Source organism: Mobula birostris, chromosome 2 (genome assembly GCF_030028105.1).
Source record: "Mobula birostris isolate sMobBir1 chromosome 2, sMobBir1.hap1, whole genome shotgun sequence".
NCBI classification, from domain to species: domain Eukaryota; kingdom Metazoa; phylum Chordata; class Chondrichthyes; order Myliobatiformes; family Myliobatidae; genus Mobula; species Mobula birostris.
This window is the reverse complement of record NC_092371.1, coordinates 140310401-140333205: the sequence shown is the minus strand read 5'-3', so window position 1 is coordinate 140333205 and position 22805 is coordinate 140310401. Positions and strand designations below refer to the sequence as shown.

At 41.9% G+C, this 22805-nt stretch overlaps 1 protein-coding gene across 6 annotated transcripts in view; it reads right to left on the bottom strand.

Moving 5' to 3' along the window:
* The window catches only part of slc2a12 (solute carrier family 2 member 12), a 44803-nt gene that overhangs the window by 13101 nt on the left and 8897 nt on the right, over positions 1-22805 (bottom strand). For 3 of the 6 annotated variants that reach the window (XM_072249649.1, XM_072249657.1, XM_072249624.1), the window contains exons 2-5: positions 17532-17646; positions 15761-17089; positions 15378-15500; positions 462-594 (exon numbers count right to left, since the gene is read on the bottom strand). In XM_072249649.1, the coding sequence (XP_072105750.1) occupies positions 462-594; positions 15378-15500; positions 15761-17089; positions 17532-17628 (1682 nt within the window). In that variant the 5' untranslated portion in view covers positions 17629-17646. The other 3 variants (XM_072249641.1, XM_072249634.1, XM_072249665.1) reach the window with 3 other exon arrangements.

Here is a 22805-nt window from a genome sequence, read left to right as displayed (position 1 = left end):
AGGGCTGATAAGATATCAATCAAATGGACATTTTTGTCTTGGACAGTGTCAAACAGTTTGAGTGTTGTTGGAATTACATTCACATGGAGTATGCTGTCACAGTCCTGATTGTAAGTGGTGAGTGGCTTGCTTTTAGGGCTGCAGGGAGATAATCACTTGCCTCAGGATATCCAGTCTCTGCCCTGTGTTTGTAGCTGCAGTACTTACTCAGCTGATTCAATTGAGTTCCTGCTTGCTGGAGATGTTGAATATGAGGAACTTGACAATGGTAACAACACTGAATGTCGATCAAAGATAGGTTGTTGCAATTTCTTGTTGGAGATGGTGATTGCCTGGCATTTTTGTGCTGCAAATTTTACAGGGATCTTATCAACCAATAGGTGAATTGTTAGCCTGTACTGAGGTTGGTTTGATCACATCCTCCACTCAGATTATATGTTAAGTATTTCATTATAACTTACCCTTGGCTCAGTTGCTCAGATATTTCCTCAAGTGTTTGATTTTTAGTCTCAGGTATAAAGAAAAAGATAAAGATCAGTCCAGCGAAACTCAGAATTGCATACATCAGAAGCATCCACATCAGGCCTATAGATTCTGGAACCAGCAAAGAATAATGCAAGTTATATTTCATTTTGAAATGACATTTTATGATGAATTCATAATGGACTTGATTGTCACTAGAGCAATGTCAGAATAATTAGACGAGTGACTGTTACAATGCAAATCCACCCTTAATTCCTTTCAGCTAGTTATAAAAGTCATTTTTAAAACTTGAGAGATTTTTATATTTTGAACAAATAGTTAATTAATGCTGGTTTATGAATCTTTATTTGATAAGAATATAAAAACATCGACTACTCAACACCTTCAGCCCAATCCCCCATCCAGCAAGCTTACAACAAGATTGTCTCACAGCTCAATTTCCCTACTAAATCCCCCCTAAAGTTTACCTCCTAAAAAAATTAATTGTTGCCAGGCTTGGAAGGTTCATTTCAACCGGCATCCACAGATTTTTGGAAGAGTTTGCTAACTGAATGTTTGAGTTGCTAGACTATGATTCCCTTCACTTGCAACTGAACTGATCCAGATGTGACCTTTATAAATGCAGACATTAGGAATTTGGATTCTGTGCTGTCTTATTGTGCTTAAGTGCCTCAAAACACTCAAAATTATGAAAAGTTAGTTTTGAAGTGCAAAGAAATGTTCTTCAATGAGAAGCCAATAGTCTCTTACATGCAATTTTCTGAAACAAAAATGACTATGTAAAGGGATTGGAGATACTTCAATGTCACGTGGAAATATTGTCTTACATTTCCAGTTCCCTTTCGTTCAAGTTTACCTCCAACAGTTGATATGGAGCCCAGCTGGGACCATGAGATTATAATACATATGTAAAAGAAAAAACAACTATAAAAATCATTGTATCTTAGTGAATCAAAAAGGACCTTACAGTAAATTAAGTAATTTTTTTTAAGATAGTTGAAAGTCAGGACAGTGGTCAATTTGCATATCCAGCTACACTGCAGAAGTGTGGGAGGGGACTCAGTGCTGTGCACTTTGACAATCAGCTGCAATAAACAGTACAGGCACTCTCCAAACTAATGATAAAATTGTACTTTTAAAGAGCTTTTATTAAGCAGTATTAGGCAAGGATCATTGAGATAAGCACTGTTTTCCTTCCATGTACCCATTCAGCTGTTGATTGGTAGATTCTGCGTGATCAGGACAATCATCTAATGGGAAGTGTAGGGAGGATACAAAGGAATCATGGGGCGCATCGCTGCATAATTCTCTATCTGCATTTATTCTTGTTCTAACCAACAAGCTCCAAAACCTGGTCCTCTGTACCTCCCTCTGGTTTTCTGATTTCCTCACTGGGTGACCACAGTCAGGGCAGATTGAAAATAGCATTTGCTTGCTGAAACCAACACTGTTGCACCTCAAGGATGTGTGCTTAGCCCACTGTCCCCCTCTCTGTACAGCCATGATTGTGGGGCTAGGCACAGCTCAAGCTCCCATCTCTAACTTTGCTGACAGCACAACTATTGTTGGCAGAATTTCAGACGGTGATGAAGAGACGTACAAGAGAGGGATAAATCAATTGGTGGAGTGTGTTGCCGCAACCACCTTGCACTCAACATCAGTAAGACTAAGGAGTTGTGGACTTTGAAAGGGGAAGTCGAGGGAACACCCATCAGTCCTCATCGAGGGATCAGAAGTGGAAAGGGTCAGCAGTTTCAAGTTCCTGCGTGTCAACTTCTCTGAGGATCTATCCTGGGCCGAACATACCGATGCAATTACAAAGAAGACACAAGAGCAGCTACATTTCATTAGGAGTTTGAGGAGAATTGCTATGTCACCAAAGACACTTGAAAGTTTTTATAGATGTACCGCAAAGAGCATTGTAACTGGTCGCATCGCTGCCTGGTACAGAGCAGCCACTACACAGATTGGAAAAAACTGCAGAAAGTTGTAAACTCTGCCAGCTCCATCATGGGCACTAGCCTCCCCAGCACCCAGGACACCTCCAAAAGGAGATGCCTCAAAGATGAAGGACTTCTGTCACCCAGGATATGCCCTCTTCTCGTTCCTACCATCAAGAAGGAGGTGCATGAGCATGAAAACGCACACCCAACATCTCAGGGACAACTTCTTCTCCATCGATATCAGATTGCTGAATGGGCAATGAACCCATGTACACTATCTCACTATATATTTTTGCACTCACTGTCACCACTTATGGAATTTATTTTTTAAATATCTATACAGATTGAGTACCGCTTATACAGAATTCCAAAATGTGAAAACCTCCGATATTCAGAATTATTTTGAGCACTGATATGATGTCACAAATGGAAAATTCCAGAAGGCACTGAGAAGGTTCCCAGGTGATGCACAGGTTTCTGCGCACTACAAACAGTTTTGAGAAGTGACCTCACATACATAATTAATAGAAGTCAGTGAAAAATAGATATATACAGCATGAAGTGGAAAAAGATCTTGATCGTGTATTGAAAGGGTAGATTCATCAGTGTTCAAGTGAACATTATGCTGATCATGAAACAAGCAAAGATCTATCACGATGAGCTGGAAATTGAAGGTAATTGTGAATATTCAGAAGGCTGGTTGCAGAAATTTTAAAAAAGGCACAGCATTAAAGTTTTAAAGATTGGTAAGTCTTTAAAAAATCTGCTGTTCATGAAATTCATTAATGAGTTTGCCAAGATTGTCGCTGATGAGTATATAACATGCTAAGTGGCTGTATCAGTACCTATGTGTGATGAGCATGTGTAAGACAAAGATTGATTACCGGTAGCACAGAAAGTTAGAGTCAGAAATGACGGGGATCCCAAGCTATCTTATTATATATTTGAAAACCTGAAACGCTTCTGACCCAAGCATTTCGGATAAGGGGTATTCAACCTGTACTTTTTAATAGTAGTTTATAGTTTTAATTATTATGTATTGCAATGTACTGCTGCTGCAAAACATCAAATTTCACGACATATGCCAGTGATTCTGATTCACTTTTAAAAGCCATGAGCAGATAATTTATATAATTGTAAATGCCAGTTCTATAACGATATAACTCTGTGTTCCAGCTTATCTGGCATTTACATCTGGAGCTTTACAACTGGAGGATAAAATGTTTTGACTCTCTCAGCCAAGATCTCATTTGGTAACATGAGCTGGACAGAAAGTCAATCAGTTCCTTGCTACAAATCTACAGCGTTGTCACACAGAGTGATGTATCACAGTACACCATGTTCTGGGTCTGTAAAACAGCAAATGTTGATTTGTTACTATAATCCCTAAGTGTTCAAAATATTCATGAGGTTCTTTTGAAAAAAAGGGACTTTGGATATTTATGGAGTTTTACAAATATTAAAGATATTGTGATATCTAGCTGAATATTTTATTCCAATTTAAATCATCAGTTGATTTAGCCAAATTGCACTTTGTTTGTCGTTGAAGTGTGGACTTTATGGAGATGTAACAAAAGTGAGAAAGTATTCTCCCAGGGCGACAATGGGCAGTATCAGAGGACATTTCATTGAAGTTGAGTGGTGGAAAGTTTTGGGGAGATATCAGAAGTAGGTTTCTTACACAGAGAGTGGTAGGTGCCTGGAGTGCACTGGCAGGGGCAGTAGCAGAGGCTGATATTATGTGGATTTTAAAAGTATCTTAGAAATGCACATGTAAGAAAAATGGAGGGTTATGGACTGATTAGGAGAGAAGGGTTAGATTGATCATGAACTAGGTTTATATAGATTGGCCAAAGGGACCATAATTTTGTACCAACCTATATAAAGCTATGCTGTACTGTTCTATGTCCTCTGTTCTATTTTACTGGGAATTTTGGATCAATTATTAGTAAAATCATTAGATTGTCCCCAGGGATGATAGGTTTGTCATGTGGGAAGACATTGAGCAGACAGGGACTATTGAGTTTAGAAGAATGAGAGGCAATCTCATTGAAGCATACAAGGTTCTTGCAAGGCTTGACAAACTGGACAGAGGGAGGCTGTTTGCCCTGAATGAGCGGTTCATTGACAGGCAGTAGAGTTAAAAGAATAACGTGCGGGTCCATTAGGAAAGCAGGGAGAAATATCCTTACTGAAGGGTTGGTGAAACTGTGGAATTTGGAGGGTGGCTGTGGGAGCACGGTCACTCTTCATTCAAAACAGATATGAGATTGGTAGTTTTCTGGATAAAAAGCAATTAGGAGATACTGGGATAGTGCTGGAAAATGGCACTGAGGAACAAAATTAGCCGTGACACTGATGAATACCTGAGCTGGTTCGTAAGTGCTGGATGGTCCGCCTCAGTTTCTACTTCTTGTATTCTGAGGTAACATTTTTGTTACTTGTTTTTTTTTTCTGACTCGTTACATCTGTACAAAGCTCACTTGTGGTGAAGTGAGCTGTTAGGAATAATTCCGGGGATGGGGGGGGGGGTGTACATTTCAATATGCTGGCAGACAAGTTTAAGTAGATACAAAGTAGATACAAAAAAAGGGAGACCCCATGTGAAAGTAGGACTGTAACGCTCATTGTGTGTTACGTGAATGTTGCTCCAGGTTACCGCTACAGTAAACTGATCAGTATTAGCAGATGAGTGGTCAGAAATGGAGACCAGTTTGATGCTTCGTTTGGCAAGTACTTCGATTGTATTTGCGAGCCTCATGCTGCAGATCTGCCGCATTATTGCTCTGAATGGCAGCACAAATCTGCTTGCTTTCTGTTGGTATGCGCTCTGTAAAAACAATGGACTTTGTGAAGTTCAAACTGATCAGTGTTGATGTGACATCTCACTGGTTACAGGCATTCAGTCTACACGGCAAATAGTTCCCTCTGGCCCGCTTTTGTGTGTAATTAATATTTCAACAATATTTGAGTAATATGTAAAAGTAGGTGAATAGCATACATCATTACATTGCCAAGTCGTATTTGCTTGCCTCACTAATAAGTAAAATTAAGACTATACACATTATTCCCAGCTCTGTGTTTTTCTTCTGATTAGTTTTATGTTTCAGACTTACAAAACGTAACAATGGCAATGACTAAGTTTTAAACCAAACCTGAGACGACTACCTACCTGTTGAAGCACAGCAAGATACTTAAATTTTTAAAAAAGTGCAGCACACTTTCTTCACAAGGGGAGATAGAGACAGATGAGTTTTAAAAAAGGGCAGAAAACAGACAAAATTCACGGGTTCTAAACAGAGTGTACCGGGTGATAATAATAAATAAATAAGAAATAGCTGGTTACATCAGAAAGATAGATGCATTCAACTGCACAACAGAAAACTGGATGATGTTTACTGAATGAATTCAGCAGTATTTTAAAGCAAATGGAATAGCCAATGAGAAGCAAGTGCCAATTTTACTGAGTGCATTTGGTAGAAGAGCATACCGTTTGCTTAGAAGTTTCACTGCTCCAACTGAAATGAACTTTGCTGATACCATGAAAATATTGCAGGAACATTTAGAACTGAAACCACTATTGATTGCAGAAGGCTTTAGGTTTCATAAGTGGAATCAAAAGGAAGGGGACATTTCAGTGTATGTAGCTGAACTGAAGAACTTGTCTGAGTATTGTCAGTTCAGTGGTGGGCTTAATGATGCACTGAGAGCTTGTTTAGTTTGTGGAATTTTATAAGAAAGCATTCAAAAATGTCTCTAGACTGAAGCACAACTCACATTTAAAAAAGCAGTTGAAATCGCTGTATCAATGGAAGCAGCAGCCAGGGATGAAATTGAGTTGTAGTCAGGGGTGAAAGTGAGCGTGAACAAAATTGCTACATAAAAAGGGAAACCACCCTGGGTGAGCAAGTTGTATAACGTTTTTGGCAGGGGCTCACATACACCAGTGCAGGTTTAAAGACCATAAGATATAGGAGCAGAAGTAGGCCATTCAGCCTATCGAGTCTGCTCCACCATTCAATCATAGGCTGATCCAATTCTTCCAGTCATCCCCACTCCCCTGCCTTCTCCCCACACCCTTTGATGCCCTGGTTAATCAAGAACCTATCTATCTCTGCCTAAAATGCACCCAGTGATTTGGCCTCCACAACCATTCATGGCAACAAATTCCATAGATTTACCACCCTCTAACAAAAGTAATTTCTCCGCATCTCTGTTCTAAATGGACGTCCTTCAATCCTGAGGTCGTGCCCTCTTGTCCTAGAATCCCCTACCGTGGGAAATAACTTTGCCATATTTAATCTTTTAACATTTGGAATGTTTCTATGAGGTCCCCCTCAGTCTCTTGAACTCCAGGGAATACAGCCCAAGAGCTGTCAGACATTCCTCATATGGTAACCCTTTCATTCCTGCAATCATTCTTGTGAATCTTCTCTGAACCCTCTCCAATGTCAGTATATCCTTTCTAAAATAAGGAGCTCAAAATTGCACACAATACTCCAAGTGTGATCTCACAAATGCCTTCTAAAGCCTAAAGGTGAAACTGGCAGAAAATGCAACAAAGTAGTACATATATACAAAAAGCATGTTGGGCAGACAAAAATAAACGGACTGCACAGAGATGAGATAAAGAGAAAAAATCAAGTTGCAGTTTCAAAAATGATGTTGATGAAAGATCTGATGATGCTGAGAGTGATAAAGGACCGAATAGCCTTGAGATTTACATTGTCAGAACTAACAAAAGACAAGCAATATGGTTTACACCGGAAGTGACAGGAAAATTATTTAAAAGTGGGATTGGACACTGGCTCAAACAAGAAAAAATCTGCAGATGCTAGGCTAGAAATCCAAGCAACATGCACAAAATGCTGGAGGAACTCAGCAGGTGAGGCAGTATCTATGGAAAAGAGTATGGTTGATGTTTGGGGCAAGACCCTTCATCAGGACTGGAAAAAATAGTCCAGCACATAATTCTCCATAACTTCCGTCATCTCCAACAGGATCCCACCACCAAACACATCTTTCCATCCCCACCCCCCACCACTTTTTGCTTTCTGCAGGAATTGCTCCTTATGTGACTCCCTGGTTCATTCATCTCTCCCCACTGATGTCTCTCCTGGCACTTATCCTTGCAAGTGGAACAAGTGCTACACTTGCCCCTACACCTCCTCTCTCACTACCATTCAGGGCCCCTAACAGTCTTTCCAGCTGAGGTGAAACTTCACCTGTGAGCCTTCTGAGGTCATCTACTGTATCTAGTGCTCCTGGTGTGGCCTCCTGTATATCAGTAAGACCCAATATAGATTGGGAGTCCGCTTCACCGAGCACCTATGCTCCATCCACCAGAAAAAGAGGGATCTCTCGGTGGCCACCCGTTTTAATTCTACTTCCCCTTCCAACATGGCAGTCCATGGCCTCCTCTGTCACGATGAGGCCACACTCAGGTTGGTGGAGCAACATCTTATATTCCATCTGGGTAGCCTCCAACCTGATGACATGAACATCGATTTCTCAAACTTCCAGTAATGACCCTCCCCCAGCCCCCCACTATATTTCCCATTCTCTTTTCCCTTTTTTACCTTATTTCCTTACCTGCCTACCACCTCCCTCAGGTGCGTCTCCCCCTTTTCTTTGTCTAATGGCCTTCTGTCCTCTCCTATCAGCTTCCCCCTTCTCCAGCCCTGTATCTCTTTCACCAATCAACTTTCCAGCTCTTCTCGTCACTTCCTCCCCTCCCAGTTTCAACTTATCACCTTGTGTTTCTTCTTCTCCTCACCCCACCTTCTAACTCTGACCCTTCATCTTTTTTTTCCTCCAGTCCTGATGAAGGGTCTCAGCCCGAAATGTCGACTATACTCTTTTCCATAGATGTTGCCAGGCCCGCTGAGTTCCTCCAGTATTTTGTGTGTGTTGGACACTGGCTCAACTGTTTCAGTCATTCCAGAAAATGAATTTGAATGCCATTTCAAAGATACGGAACTGAAACCCGCAGATATCCAACTAAGGACTTGTACTGGAGAAAAGATAATTCTTGTGGGAATGACATTCGTAACTGTGAAGTACAACAACCAACAAGCCACATTGACCTTGTATGTGTCAAAACAGGAGGACCAGCATTGTGGGACCATGATTGTCTGAGACAACTACAACTGAATTGGACAATCATCCACTATTTGCATGCCTCATCCCCTGCTTTAGAGTCAACCGAAAGTGAATTACGAAAGGTACTGGTTGATGTCACAACAATGTTCAAGGATGGCATTAGAAAACTCAAACCTATCAAGGATGAAATAGTGTTAAATGAAAATGGCACACCCACATTTTACAAAGCCTGTCTGGTTCTTTATATCATCTATGATAAAGTAGTCAATGAGCTAGATTGCATGGAAGCTGAAGGAATTCTTTCCGAGACTGAGTGAAGCCCATGGGCTACACCATTGATCCTAATAACCAAGAAGGATAGGTCTGTCAGGGTCTGTCAGGGTCTGTAGTGATTTCAAGGTCACCATCAACTTAGTACCAAAAGTAAATCAATACCCTCTGCCCTGGATAAAAAAAAATATCTTTCTGGAGGGAAATACTTCAGCAAAGCGGTCTTAGCTGAGGCCTACCTAAAGATGGAGATGGAAGAAGAGTCTGAAGTGTTTCTCACCATAAATACTCCTGACAAATGGCTTTATTGCTATAATAGATTTATTTTTGGGGTGGTATCTGCACCTGCACTTTGGCAGAAAACTATGGACCAGATGCTGTAAGGCTGCCCAGTCACTTAATGTTACCTGGATGACATCATTGTTGCTGGTAAGGATAACAAGGAACATCTCCAAAATCTCAAGACAGTGTTAAAAAGATTAGCACATTATGGGCTCAGTGCACAATGCATCAAGTGTGATTTCTTTAAACTAGGCATCACCTACTGTGGTCACACCACTACAAGATTTACACTAATGTACTGAGAAAATTCATGGCCAAGTCCAAAGGATGAGTCATCGATTTTAGGATTGTGGACTACTATAACAGTTTCCTGTTATATCTGGCTGCTGTGCTCTACTCCTTGAACTCATTTCTACTAATCAGGAAGAAATGCCAATAGACAAAGCAACATGAACTGGCTTTCAAAAAGGTAAAGAAAATGGTGATGGCTGACACTATACTCATGCATTATGATCTACATTGTCCAGTAAAGCTTGCCTGTGAAGCCTCACATTATGTTATAGGTGCAATCATATTACATGCTAGGAATAATTGAAGTCAATGCTCTGTAGCCTTTGCACCATATTCCCTTATCACTACAAAGAAAAATTACACTCAGATTGACAGAGAGACCTTGAGTCTGGTTTGGGGAGAGAAACATTTCAACCAGTACTTGTATGAGAGAGAGTTTACTCTCATTAATGATCATCAACTACTAGTGTCAACTGGTCCAGAATGCCGCAGCCAGGCTCCTGACAAGTGCCCGGAAGAGGGACCATATTACTTCTATCCTGGCCTCTCTCCACTGACCACCAGTACGGTTTAGAATTGATTTTAAGGTTTTCCTGTTTGTTTTTAAAGCCCTAAATGGGTTGACCTCCTCCTATATCGCAGACCTTCTAACCCCTTATTCTACTTCCAGGTCCCTCAGGTCGGCTGACTTGGGGCTCCTGGCTGCCCCACGATCTAAATTTAAGTTCAGGGTGACCACACCTTTGCTGTTGTAGCCCCTAGACTGTGGAATAGCATTTCCTTCCCTATCAGATATGCCCCCTCCATTGACTCTTTTAAATCCAGGCTCAAAACTTACCTTTATTCACTAGTGTTTGAATCTTCCTGATGTGACTGATTTTTTTTGGCTTGTGCTCATGTGTTGTATATTTTGTGCCTATAAGCTGTGTGCCTTGTTGCTTATATCTGTGTTTCTTGTATTTGTGATTTTAGCTACCTGTTATAGAATTACAGCACTTTGGTCAACATGGGTTGTTTCTAAGTGTGCTTTGTAAATAAATTTGACTTAACTAGTGTCTATTTTCAATGCACACAAGGCTGTGCCACTAACAGCAGCAGCATAAATGCAGAGATCAGCTCTGTTTCTTGGAGGATACAATTACAAGATTGAATTCAGGAGGTTGACTAGTCATGGAAGTGCTGATTATTTGCCCTGTTTACTCTTGGGAAAAGAAATACCTGAAAAACTTACAAAGGAGGACACTCTTCTTGACGTATTCTCCCTAATGCAAATCAGAAGTCTCCCTATTACAGCAGAGATGATCCAAAGGGAAACCAGAAAAGGCCCCACACTGTCTCAGGTCTACATGGCTACTCAAAGTGCAGGGAATGTGTAGCAGAAACTCCAGTTCCCCAATTTTTACCAGTTCAGAGATGAACTTGCCCTTGATTGGAGTCGCCTTATGTGGGAATGAGAGTTGTTGTACCATCAAAGCTGAGAGCTAAATTGTTGGAGGAGCTACATGCCGGTCATCTTGATACTGTAAAAATGAAAGTTTTGGCTTGAACAACATCAAGTCCTAGTAGCTCTACTGGTGGCTTGGGATAGATTAGCAGATCAAACAGCTTGCCCTGTACTCTTCAGGATGCCAACATACCCAGAAGATGCCCAAAGCAATGCCTCTCCATTCCCAGGAATGGCCTGCATTGCTCTGGCAAAAGATTCATGTGGACTCGTCCAGACAATTCATAGGCACAAACTTCTTGGTAGTAGTGAATGCAGCTACAAAATGGCCAGAATGTTTACAGTAGCCTCCACTACAGCCTTGCATACTATTGACGTGTTGAGAAACCTCTTCTTAAAGACTGGGCTATGGTAGGAAACTTTGTCACATGGTGAGAGCAGAATTATCTGCAGCTTAATGCGAAAAAGACTAAGGAGCTGGTGTTAGACCTGAGGAGAGCTAAGGTTTCCATCCAAGGGGTCAGTGTGGACATGGTGGAGGATTACAAATACCTGGGGATACAAATTGACAATAAACTGGACTGGTCAAAGAACACTGAGACTGTCTACAAGAAGGGTCAGAGCCGTCTCTATTTCCCGAGGAGACTGAGGTCCTTTAACATCTGTCGGACAATGCTGAAGACGTTCTACGAGTCTGTGGTGGCCAGTGCTATCATGTTTGCTGTTGTGTGCTGGGGCAGCAGGCTGAGGGTAGCAGACACCAACAGAATCAACAAACTCATTCGTAAGGCCAGTAATGTTGTGGGGATGGAACTGGACTCTCTGATGGTGGTGTCTGAAAAAAGGATGCTGTCCAAGTTGCATGCCATCTTGGGACAATGTCTCCCATTCACTACATAATGGACTGGCTGGGCACAGGAGTACATTCAGCCAGAGACTCATTCCACCGAGATGCAACACTGAGCGTCATAGGAAGTCATTCCTGCCTGTGGCCATCAAACTTTACAACTCCTCCCTTGGAAGGTCAGACACCCTGAGCCAATAGGCTGGTCCTGGACTTATTTCCTGGCATAATTTAAATATTACCATTTAATTATTTATGAATTTAATACTATCTAATTATTTATGGTGCAACTGTAATGAAAACCAATTTCCCTAGGGATCAATAAAGTATGACTATGACTATGACTATTTGTTCCAGAACACTTAGTGACAATGGGCCACAGTTTGCTGTGGAACAGTTTCAGTCATTCCTGAAAATGAATGCAATAAGACATATAACATCTGCACTGTATCATTCAGCTATAAATGCCTTAGTGGAATGTTTTATCTAGAGCCTGAAGAATGCACTGCAAGCAATGTCGGCAGAACACACTACACTGACACTGTATCAAAAGCTCACCGATTTCCTCCTTACATATCACAATGCAGCGCATTCCACAACCAACAACTCACCAGCTTTACTGTTCCTGGGTTGTCCCATGAGCTCATGCTTGGATCTCCTCAAACCCAGTCTCAGAAAGAGTGTGAAGGACAAACAGATGAGAAAAAACTGAGGGCTCCTTAAACAAGAAGGTTCAATGTTTCACTCCTGGACAAGCAGTCCTTGCAAGGGACTATAGAGATGATCAAAAGTGGGTACATGGAAAAATTAAAGACAGAACTGGACCACTCTCCTACACAGCGAAGATTGTGTTTGATGTCATTTGGAGATGACATATCAATAAGTTGTGAGAAGAACCAATTGTTAGAGAAAATGGTGGCCAGAGCTGTCTGAACTTCCTGCAGTTCCAGAGTCATCTGCTACAACTAATCACAGAGGAGGCCACAGAACCCAAGATTGTTTCACAGATATGAGCCTCACCTGTTAAGCAAGTGATGCCCCCCCTACCCCCGTCAGGAAAGACACTATCCCACAAGAGTAATAAGTCTTCCACAGTGATTAAATCTTTAGGCCTGAATGGGACATTTTAGAATTTACAATGCTGTGGAAGTCTGCAGTTGTTGTATTACATAGCATACTATACTTTATACTTTATTGTCGCCAAACAATTGATACTAGAGCATACAATCATCACAGTGATATTTGATTCCGTGCTTCGCGCTTCCTGGAGTACAAATCAATAGTAAGTATTAAAAAATTTAAATTATAAATCATAAATAAAAAATAGAAAAGGGAAAGTAAGGTAGTGCAAAAAAACCAAGAGGCAGGTCCGGATATTTGGAGGGTACGGACCAGAACCAGGTCAGGATCTGTTCAGCAGTCTTATCACAGTTGGAAAGAAGCTGTTCCCAAATCTAACCATATGAGTCTTCAAACTCTTGAGCTTTCTCTTGAAGGGAAGAGGGACGAAAAGTATGTTGGCAGGGTGGGCCATGTCCTTGATTATCCTGGCAGCACTGCTCAGATAGCGTGCGGTGTGAAGTGAGTCAATGGATGGAAGATTGGTTTCTGTGATGTGCTGGGCTGTGTTCATGATCTTCTGCAGTTTCTTCCAGTCTTGGACAGGACAACTTCCATACCAGGTTGTGATGCACCCCAGAAGAATGCTTTCTGCGGTGCATCTATAAAAATTAGTGAGGATTTTAGGGGACAGGCCAAATTTCTTTAGCTTTCTCAGGAAGTAAAGGCGCTGGTGGGCCTTCCTGGCAGTGGACTCTGCTTGGTTGGACCAAGTCAGGTCATTTGTGATATTGACCCCAAGGAACTTAAAGCTTTTGACCTTTCCCACTTGCGCACCACCGATGTAAATGGGGTCGTGCGGTCCGCTACTCCTTCTGAAGTCAACAACCAATTCCTTCGTCTTGCTGACATTGAGGGATAGACTATTGACTTCGCATCATTCCACCAGTTTCTTAATTTCCTCTCTGTACTCAAACTCATCATTACCTGAGATACTGCCTACAATTGTGTTGTCATCTATATTGAGTTTGATGGAAACTTGGCTACACAATCATGGGTGTACAGTAAGTACAGCAGGGGGCTGAGTACACAGCCTTGTGGGGCACCGGTGCTCAGAGTGATTGTAGAGGAGAGCGTGTCCCCTATTTTTACAGCCTGGGTCCTGTCTGTGAGGAAGTTGAAGATCCAGCTGCAGATCTGAGTGCTAAGGCCCAAGTTCCGGAGCTTAGGAATCTGTGTGTGTGTGTGTGTGTGTGTGTGTGTGTGTGTGTGTGTGTGTGTGTGTGTGTGTGTGTGTGTGTGTGCGTGTGTGTGTGTGTGTGTTTGTGTATATGTGTGTGTATATATATATATATATAGTGTATTTAATATTTCAATAATATTATAAATATATCGTATGATTAAGCATTCATTAAGTAATGCATTACAGGTTATAAGTAAATTTATGTGAATGCCATACGTTATTACACTACCATGTCATATCTGTGCACCAATAAGTAAAATGAAGAGTTACACCTTATTCCTGGCTCCACGTTTCTCTTTCGATTGGCTTTATGTTTTGGACTTACAATACATTGCAGCTTTCTCTCTTAATCAGTAGCATCACATTTCACCTCTGGGGAGATTATGAAAAATCATCCTCCATTACAATTAACCACTGGTTGAGATATTGCATTTGCATTATTGGGTTTGTTGTCACAGCCTAGACTAGAATTAGAAAATCCATCTGCACCAATCCAGTGCTAAATCAAAGAATTTGCTTCTCCTTCTTTGCAAGTGTGATGCTACCAGCAGGAGAAGAGGGAATGTAGAGTGTGATCTGACTGACTGTCACCCACTGGTTTTCTTTCTGTTCTCTGAAAGCTTAGATTGTGGTAGCTCACACTGGGAACCCTGCAATAAAAGGAGCTGAAAAACACAAAAAGCAGTAGCATGTAACTGCTGGAGAAACCTATCAAAAACCAAAGAAGCTGTGACAATAAGAGAAGAGAAAACTAATTTAAAAAATGGAGAGGGAATATTAGACTCAAAGATAAATTAATAGCATAACTCAATATAAGCTTACAGACCCACTGCCAAGGTGATGTACATACATCTGAATTCTGTCCATGTAGGGGCATCAGAAAATCATATGCTGAATGTAGTTTGTAGAATGAAGAAAGTTAAAATGATATTTGATAGAGAGAAATATTATGGGTTTAGCATTGATATGTAGTAAACATCCAGGGCCAGATAACAGGTGTTCCAAACTTTTATGAGTCAAGGAAGAGATTCCTAACGATTTGAACACCATTTTTACAAACTGCTCCGGCTACATGCATTCTACTGGAGGACTGGAAAATCACTAGCATTGTATCATTGTTTAAGATGGGGGTGGGGGGGAAGGCCAGACATAAATTTCAATTAAATTCACTTAATTTGTATTGCTCCTATTTTCATTGTACCAATCTTAACACCTGTTTGTTGATTCTTCTGTTGACTGGGCCAGTGCTCCTTGCTGCAAGCATGGGCAAACAGGGAAATTACACAAGTTCACGTCCATCTTTGTTTGACTTGTAAAGTAATTTGCAAAACAATATAATTAAAAATTCAAACTATGACTACAATAATTATCAACGTAAAAATCTAGGCCAGGTTCTAATAGTTAGCTTTTCTTTACCTGTTACAGAGAGAAAGGTTAAAGCAATGAGCAAATTGAATGCCCAGTTCAAGAATCCTATGAATGATGTAGCTCTGCCTTTTATCCCTATTGGAAATATTTCACTCAGCAGCACCCATACCACTGTAATTTAGAAAAAGAAAATTGTGTTAAATACTGTTCACAATAATTTTACACATATAGCTGCACATCATTTTAACATGAAGGAAACGTCTCAACCAATTTTCAACATAAGCAGAAAATCGAATTCATCTCAGAACTATTACAATGTAATAATTATATTACAATACGTTGAACCAACAAAGTTGAAAGAATACAGTTTATCAAGCTTCCTACAAAAAACATCATCCATGCAAGACCAATTTCAACACTGAGCTGCTTACCTGGTCCAAAACTTGTGGAAAAAGCAGCAACATATAAAAGTAAGCAAGCAAGGGACAGCCATTTCAGCAAAGGAGATACTTGTTCCTTCCCATTTCCATTCTTCTTCGAACTTCCTGTGAATGGAGAGGAGGATTGATATGGCATTGTTGTATTTCCCATATTGCTTTGATTTGCGATTGAATCACTTCCATTTTCCAGTGAAGTAACTTGCTCGGCAAATGCTCTGACCATTGTTGAATTATAGCCAGGTATTGTGGATGTGACATTATCTTGCCAGTGATCAGTATGATTGGGGTACTTGCAGACATCTGTGAATTGCACTGGAATTTTATGGACCACCACTGCCAGAATGGTCAACATTACAATCATAGTAGCACTTCCAATGTAAAGAAATATTTTGCGTCCTACTCGGTCCAAAAGTAGCATTGCTAAAGGTGTGCCAAGCACTTTTACCACCCCCACACTAACTGAGGCTAATGTCGCTGTTGTGTTACTTGCAAAGCCAACTGATCTTAAGATAGTCGATGCATAATATAAAACATTTGGTTGGCCTGAAGCTTGCAAGAAAAAAACCAGACCAAATCCTATTCCCACTCGTAGTCTCATGTTGTTCTTTGCCCGAAATACATCACAATACGTATAATTGCTCTCATTGCTCAATGACGATTTGATGGCTGTCAGTTCATTGTCAACATTGGAATATGATCTAATTTTCTGCAGGATGAGACTTGCCTTTTCATCGTATCCTTTCCTAATCATAAACCGAGGACTTGGTGGAACAAAGAACATACCAATGATTTGCAGCACAGCTGGAATGAGATTAATAGCAAACATCCACCGCCAACCTTCTGAAAAGCTTGAGAAACTGTAATTAATAATATATGCGAACAAAACACCAATAACAATCATGAATTCAATCAGAGAAACCACCATGCCTCTTTTTTCAGGTGGTGCAATCTCTGACAGGTATACACATGCTGAAAACACACTTGAAGTTATAGCGACTCCCACGATGATGCGGCCCAGTACAAGTATCATGTAGGAAGAAGAGGAAGACATAATGATATTGCCGACTATAAAACACAAAGATGTTACAATGATTCCTATCCTCCTTTCCCATCGATCAATGATGTATCCACCAGCAAAGGAACCTATTACTCCTCCAATTAAGACGGAACTGACGAGTATTTCTTGTTGCACACAGGTAAGATTGAAGTCGGTGTCCAACTGCAGAAGAGCTCCCGAAATGTTTGTAAGCTCATAGCCAAAGATAAGTCCACTTACAGATGCAGTTATAGATGCGGCAATGAGAAGAAAGCTGAAAGGTCCTAGAATAAAACACAAATTATTAATGAAAATTATGGTCCAAACTATGACCATTAAGCTAAATACTGAGGAATCATTTAATGCCTTGAAGAACTGCACCTATGTAATCTATACCAAACCAAGCAAATTAGATTGACCATTCAATTTGGTAAAGTCATTGAAAGATGTCAAAGCACAGGGCTCGGTGAATTGCACATGATATTTCAAATGAAGAAGTAAGCTACTATGCAGATCTAGTATGTTTGAGCATGCATTAGACAAGGGGAAATCTGAGGTTAATTTAAATCTTTAGGTTGCTAATAGACCTTCAGAAATTCAGATTGTACCCTAGTCCACAACATGCTTGGGTTAGTTTATCTATATACGAGATTAAGGAAAGTTATGGTGGCAGAGGGGTGGACAATTGAGTCAGTAGAGAGGAATTTATCACAAAACTCCTTTTACCTTTTGTTGTTGTAGGCTGGTTCAAGCGAGTAAATGAAAAATCATCTTGAATCTCAGTTGACTTATTTTCATTTTCCAATTCAAGTTCCAACTCCATGTTCACATATATAAATTGCTGTAAAGAACAGAATGAAGTTAAGTGTGCAGTTAGGGAACAGTGACCACCATTCCTTTCGTTTTAAAGTAGCTATAGATAACGATAAGTATGAACCTTCTGAGAGAGCATTAAATTGGAGCAGGGCAAATTACAACAGCGTTAGGCAGGAACTAGGGAGAGTTATTTGGAAACAACTGTTTTCTGACATGTGGAAGGTGTTTAAGGACCAGCTACACAGAGTCTAGGACAGGTTCCAGTCAGAAGAAAGGAGAAGGACGACAAGGTAAGAGAACCTTGGAGGTTGAATGGAGTGATGAATTTAGTCAGGTGGAAAAAGGAAATGTATGTAAAACTTAGGAAGCTAGAATCAAGCAGATCCCTTGAGGATTATAAAGAAGCTAGAAAAGAACTCAAAAAGGGAATTAGGAAGGCCTGGGGGTGGGGTGGGGGGGGGGGTTGGGTCCTGAAAAGTCCTTGGCAAGTAGGATTAAAGACAATCCAAAGGCATTTTATACATACACCAAGAACATGAGGATAGTTGGGGTGAGGGTAGTACCATTTAGGAATAAAGGGGGGAACATTTGTTTGGATACGGAGGATGTGGATGAGGTCTTTAACGAGGGATTTGCAACAGCATTTCTCAATGAGAAGGACATGGAGGATACAGAGGTAAACGTCGAGCGTTATAAATATGTTAGGGTGTTTCAAGGTAAAGGTGCAGGTAGTGCTGGGTCTTTAAAAGAGCATTAAGGGGGATGTCCTCAGAGCCTGATGGCATACACCCCAGGTCATTGAGAGAGGCAAGAGATGAGGTTGCTGAGGCCTTGACCAATATATTTGTGTCCTCTCCTGCCACGGATGAACTCCCAGAGGACTGGAAATCAGCTAATGCTGTTCCATCAGTCAAGAAGGGAACCAGGGATAATCCTGGAAACTATAGACTGGTGAGTCTCATGTAAGTGGTATGGAAATTACAGGAGAGAATTCCTAGGGATAGGATTTATAATGATTTGGAAAACCATAGCCTAATTAGAGAGAGCCAACTAGATGGAGAGGTGGAGAGATATGTTCAGGGCAAGTCATGTCTTACTACCTTGATTGAGTTTATTGATGAGGTGAAGAAGATGATTGATGAAGGTAGAGCTGTGGATGTTGTCTACATGGATTTTAGTAAGGAGTTTGATAAGTTCCCTCAACCAGAAGATGCATAGGATTCATGGTGAATTGGCCATTTGGATTCAGAACTGATTTCCTCATAAAAGACAGTGGGTCACTTGGACGTATTCTAGCCGGAGATCTGTGATTAGTGCTGCTGATTATATACTGTAAATGGTGTAGGTGAAAGTGTAGATGGGCAAGTTAGGAAGTCTAGTCATAGTCATACTTTATTGATCCCCGGGGAAATTGGTTTTCGTTACAGTTGCACCATAAATAATAAATAGTAATAGAACCATAAATAGTTAAATAGTAATATGTAAATTATGCCAGTAAATTATGAAATAAGTCCAGGACCAGCCTATTGGCTCAGGGTGTCTGACCCTCCAAGGGAGGAGTTATAAAGTTTGATGGCCACAGGCAGGAATGACTTCCTATGACGCTCTGTGCTGCATCTCGGAGGAATGAGTCTCTGGCTGAATGTACTCCTGTGTCCACCCAGTACATTATGTAGTGGATGGGAGAAATTGACCAAGATGGCATGCAACTTAGACAGCATCCTCTTTTCAGACACCACCGTCAGAGAGTCCAGTTCCATCCCTACAACATCACTGGCCTTAGGAATGAATTTGTTGATTCTGTTGGTGTCTGCCACCCTCAGCCTGCTGCCCCAGCACACAACAGCAAACATGATCGCACTGGCCACCACAGACTCGTAGAACATCCTCAGCATCGTCCGGCAGGTGTTAAAGGACCTCAGTCTCCTCGGGAAATAGAGACGGCTCTGACCCTTCTTGTAGACAGCCTCAGTGTTCTTTGACCAGTCCAGTTTATTGTCAATTCGTATCCCCAGGTATTTGTAATCCTCCACCATGTCCACACTGATCCACACTGCAGATGACACAAAGATTGGTAGTATTGTGGATAGCATAGAAGACAGGCAAAGAATACAATGGCATATAGATCATTTGCAGATATGGGCAGAGAAATGGCAAATGGAATTTAACTCGGCCAAATGTGAAGTGTTGCACCTTGTTAGGTCAAAGCCATATAGTGAGGCCATAACAGTGTTGATAAGCAGAGGGATTTTAGGGTTCAAGTTCATAGTTCCCTGAAAGTGTCCATGTAGTCAGTGGCAATGATCTGGGCGGGGATGTCGGGTCCATTGCTGGTGACTACAGGGCTACCAGAATCAGTGACCACGGAGCTGCCAGGATCATTGCCAGTGATCCTGCTAGCCCGAGGGGCACAAAGGTGATGTCACAGGTGACAGTCACAGAAGATTCCAGAAGTCGAATGGTCGTCACTTAAATACTAGAGTCCTCGCAGGGATAACAAAGTGACGCCTAAGTTCCAAAATCCACATAGGGATTGATGCAGCTATAAAGAAGGCAAGACAACGATTATACTTCATTAGGAGTTTGAAGAGATTTGGTACGTCAACGCATACACTCAAAAACTTCTTTAGATGTACTGTGGAGAGCATTCTGACAGGCTGCATCACTGTCTGGCAGGGGCGGGGGGTGGAGGGGGGAGGTGGCTACTGTACAGGACCGAAAGAAGCTGCAGAAGGTCGTAAATTTAGTCGGCTCCATCGTGGGTACTTGCCTACAAAGCACCCAGGACATCTTCAAGGGGTGGTGTCTCAGAAAGGCAGTGTCCGTTATTAAGGGCTCCTAGCACCCAGGGCATGCCCTTTCCTCACTGTTACCATCAGGTAGGAGGTTTCAGAAGCCTGAAGGCACACACTCAGTGATTCAGGAACAGCTTCTTCCCTTCTGCCATCTGATTCCTAAATGGACATTGAAACCATGAACACTACCTCACTTTTTAAATATATGTTATTTGTTTTTGCACAATTTTTAATCTATTCATTATACATATAATGTAATTTATTTATTATTACTTTTTTTTTCTGCTATATTATGCATTGCATTGAACTGCTGCTGCTAAGTTAACAAATTTCATGACATGTTGATCATAAACCGGATTCTGAGTCTGATTCAGATAAGGTGGTTAAGAAGGCATATGGCATGCTTGTCTTTGTAGTCGAGGCACTGAGTTTGAAAGTCAGGAAGTTCTGTTGCAACTTTATAAAACTCTAGTTCAGCAGCATCTGAAGAATTGCATACATTTCTGGTCATCCCATTATAGGAAGGATGCCGAAGCTTCGGAGAGAGTGCAGAAGAGTTTATCAGGATGCTGACTGGATTAGAGGGCATGTGCTATAACAAGAAGTTGGACAAACTTGAGCTGTATTCTCCAGAGCAGTGGAGGCTGATGGGAGATCTGATAGAGTTTTATATCATTATGAGAGGCACCAGTAGAGTGGACAGATAGTGGTTTCCCAGGGTTGAAATTTCTAATACCACAGGGCATGCACTTAAGGTGAGGGGGTTAAATTCAAAGGAAATGTGAGGGGCAAGTTTTATACACAGAGACCGGTGGGTGCCTGGAATGTAAACACAAAATAATCTGCAGATGCTGTGATTAAAGCAACACTCTCAGTACGCTGGATGAACTCAGCAGGTCGGGCAGCATCAGTTAGAAACGATGAGTTGACGTTTCGGGCTGGAACCCTTCGTCAGGACTGAAGAATGAAAGATGGGGAAGGATTTGAAGAATGCTTGTAGCTTCAGTTGAAAGACCAGTAATTTGAAAGACAAAGGGGTGGGGGAGGGGAAGCATTGACGTCATAGCCCTGAAAACAATGGGTAGTAGAAGAAGGAGGCGGAACCATGAGGGAGCTGGGGGAGGGGGTAGAGTGAAATGGGGATAGAGGAAGGGAGGGGGAGGGAATTACCAGAAGTTGGAGAATTCTATGTTCATACCAAGGGGCTAGAGACTACCTAGACGGTATATGAGGTGTTGCTCCTCCAACCTGAGTTTAGCCTCATCATGGCAGCAGAGGAGGCCATGTTTGGACATACCTGAATGGGAATGGGAAGCAGGGTTGAAGTGGGTGGCTACCGGGAGATCCTGTCTGTTGTGGCGGACGGAGTGGAGGTGCTCGACGAAGCGTTCCCCAATCTGTGTCGGGTTTCACCGATGTAGAGGAGGCCGCACCGGGAGCAATAGATGACCCCAACAGACTCACAAGTGAAGTGGTCTCACCTGGAAGGACTGTTTGGGGCCATGAATGGCTGCAAGAGATAAGATGCCCTCACCCGCATCTCCTCCATTTCCCGCACTTCAGCCCTCACCCCATCCTCCTGCAACCACAACAGGGACAGAGTTCCCCTTGTCCTTACCTACCACCCCACCAGCCTCTGGATTCAGCACATTATCCTCCGCAACTTCCGCCACCTTCAACAGGACCCCACCACTAAGCACATCTTCCCCTCTCCACCCCTCTCCGCTTTCCATAGGGATCGGTCCCTCCGTGACCCCCTTATCCGCACGTCCATCCCCACTGATCTCCCACCCAGCACTTATCCCTGTAAGCGTAAGTGCTACACCTGTCCCTACACCTCATCTCTTGCAACCATGCTTGCCATTCCCATTCAGATATGCCCATGCATGGCCTCCTCTACTGCCATGATGAGGTAAACTCAGGTTGGAGGAGCAACACCTCATATACCGTCTAGGTAGTCTCCAGCCCTTTGGTATGAACATAGAATTCTCCAACTTCCAGTAATTCCCTCCCCCTCCCTTCCTCTATCCCTATTTCAGTCTACCCCCTCCCCCAGCTCCCTCATGGTTCCGCCTCCTTCTTCTGCTACCCATTGTTTTCAGGGCTATGACGTCAAAGCTTCCCCTCCCCCACCCCTTTGTCTTTCAAATTACTGGTCTTTCAACTGAAGCTACAAGCATTCTTCGAATCCTTCTCCATCTTTCATTCTTCAGTCCTGACGAAGGGTTCCAGCCCAAAACGTCAACTCATCGTTTCTAACTGATGCTGCCCGACCTGCTGAGTTCATCCAGCGTACTGAAAGTGTTGCCTGGAATGTTCTGCCGGAGATGGTGGTAGAGGCAGATACAATAGGGACTTTTAAGATACATTTAGATTGGCGTGTGAATGC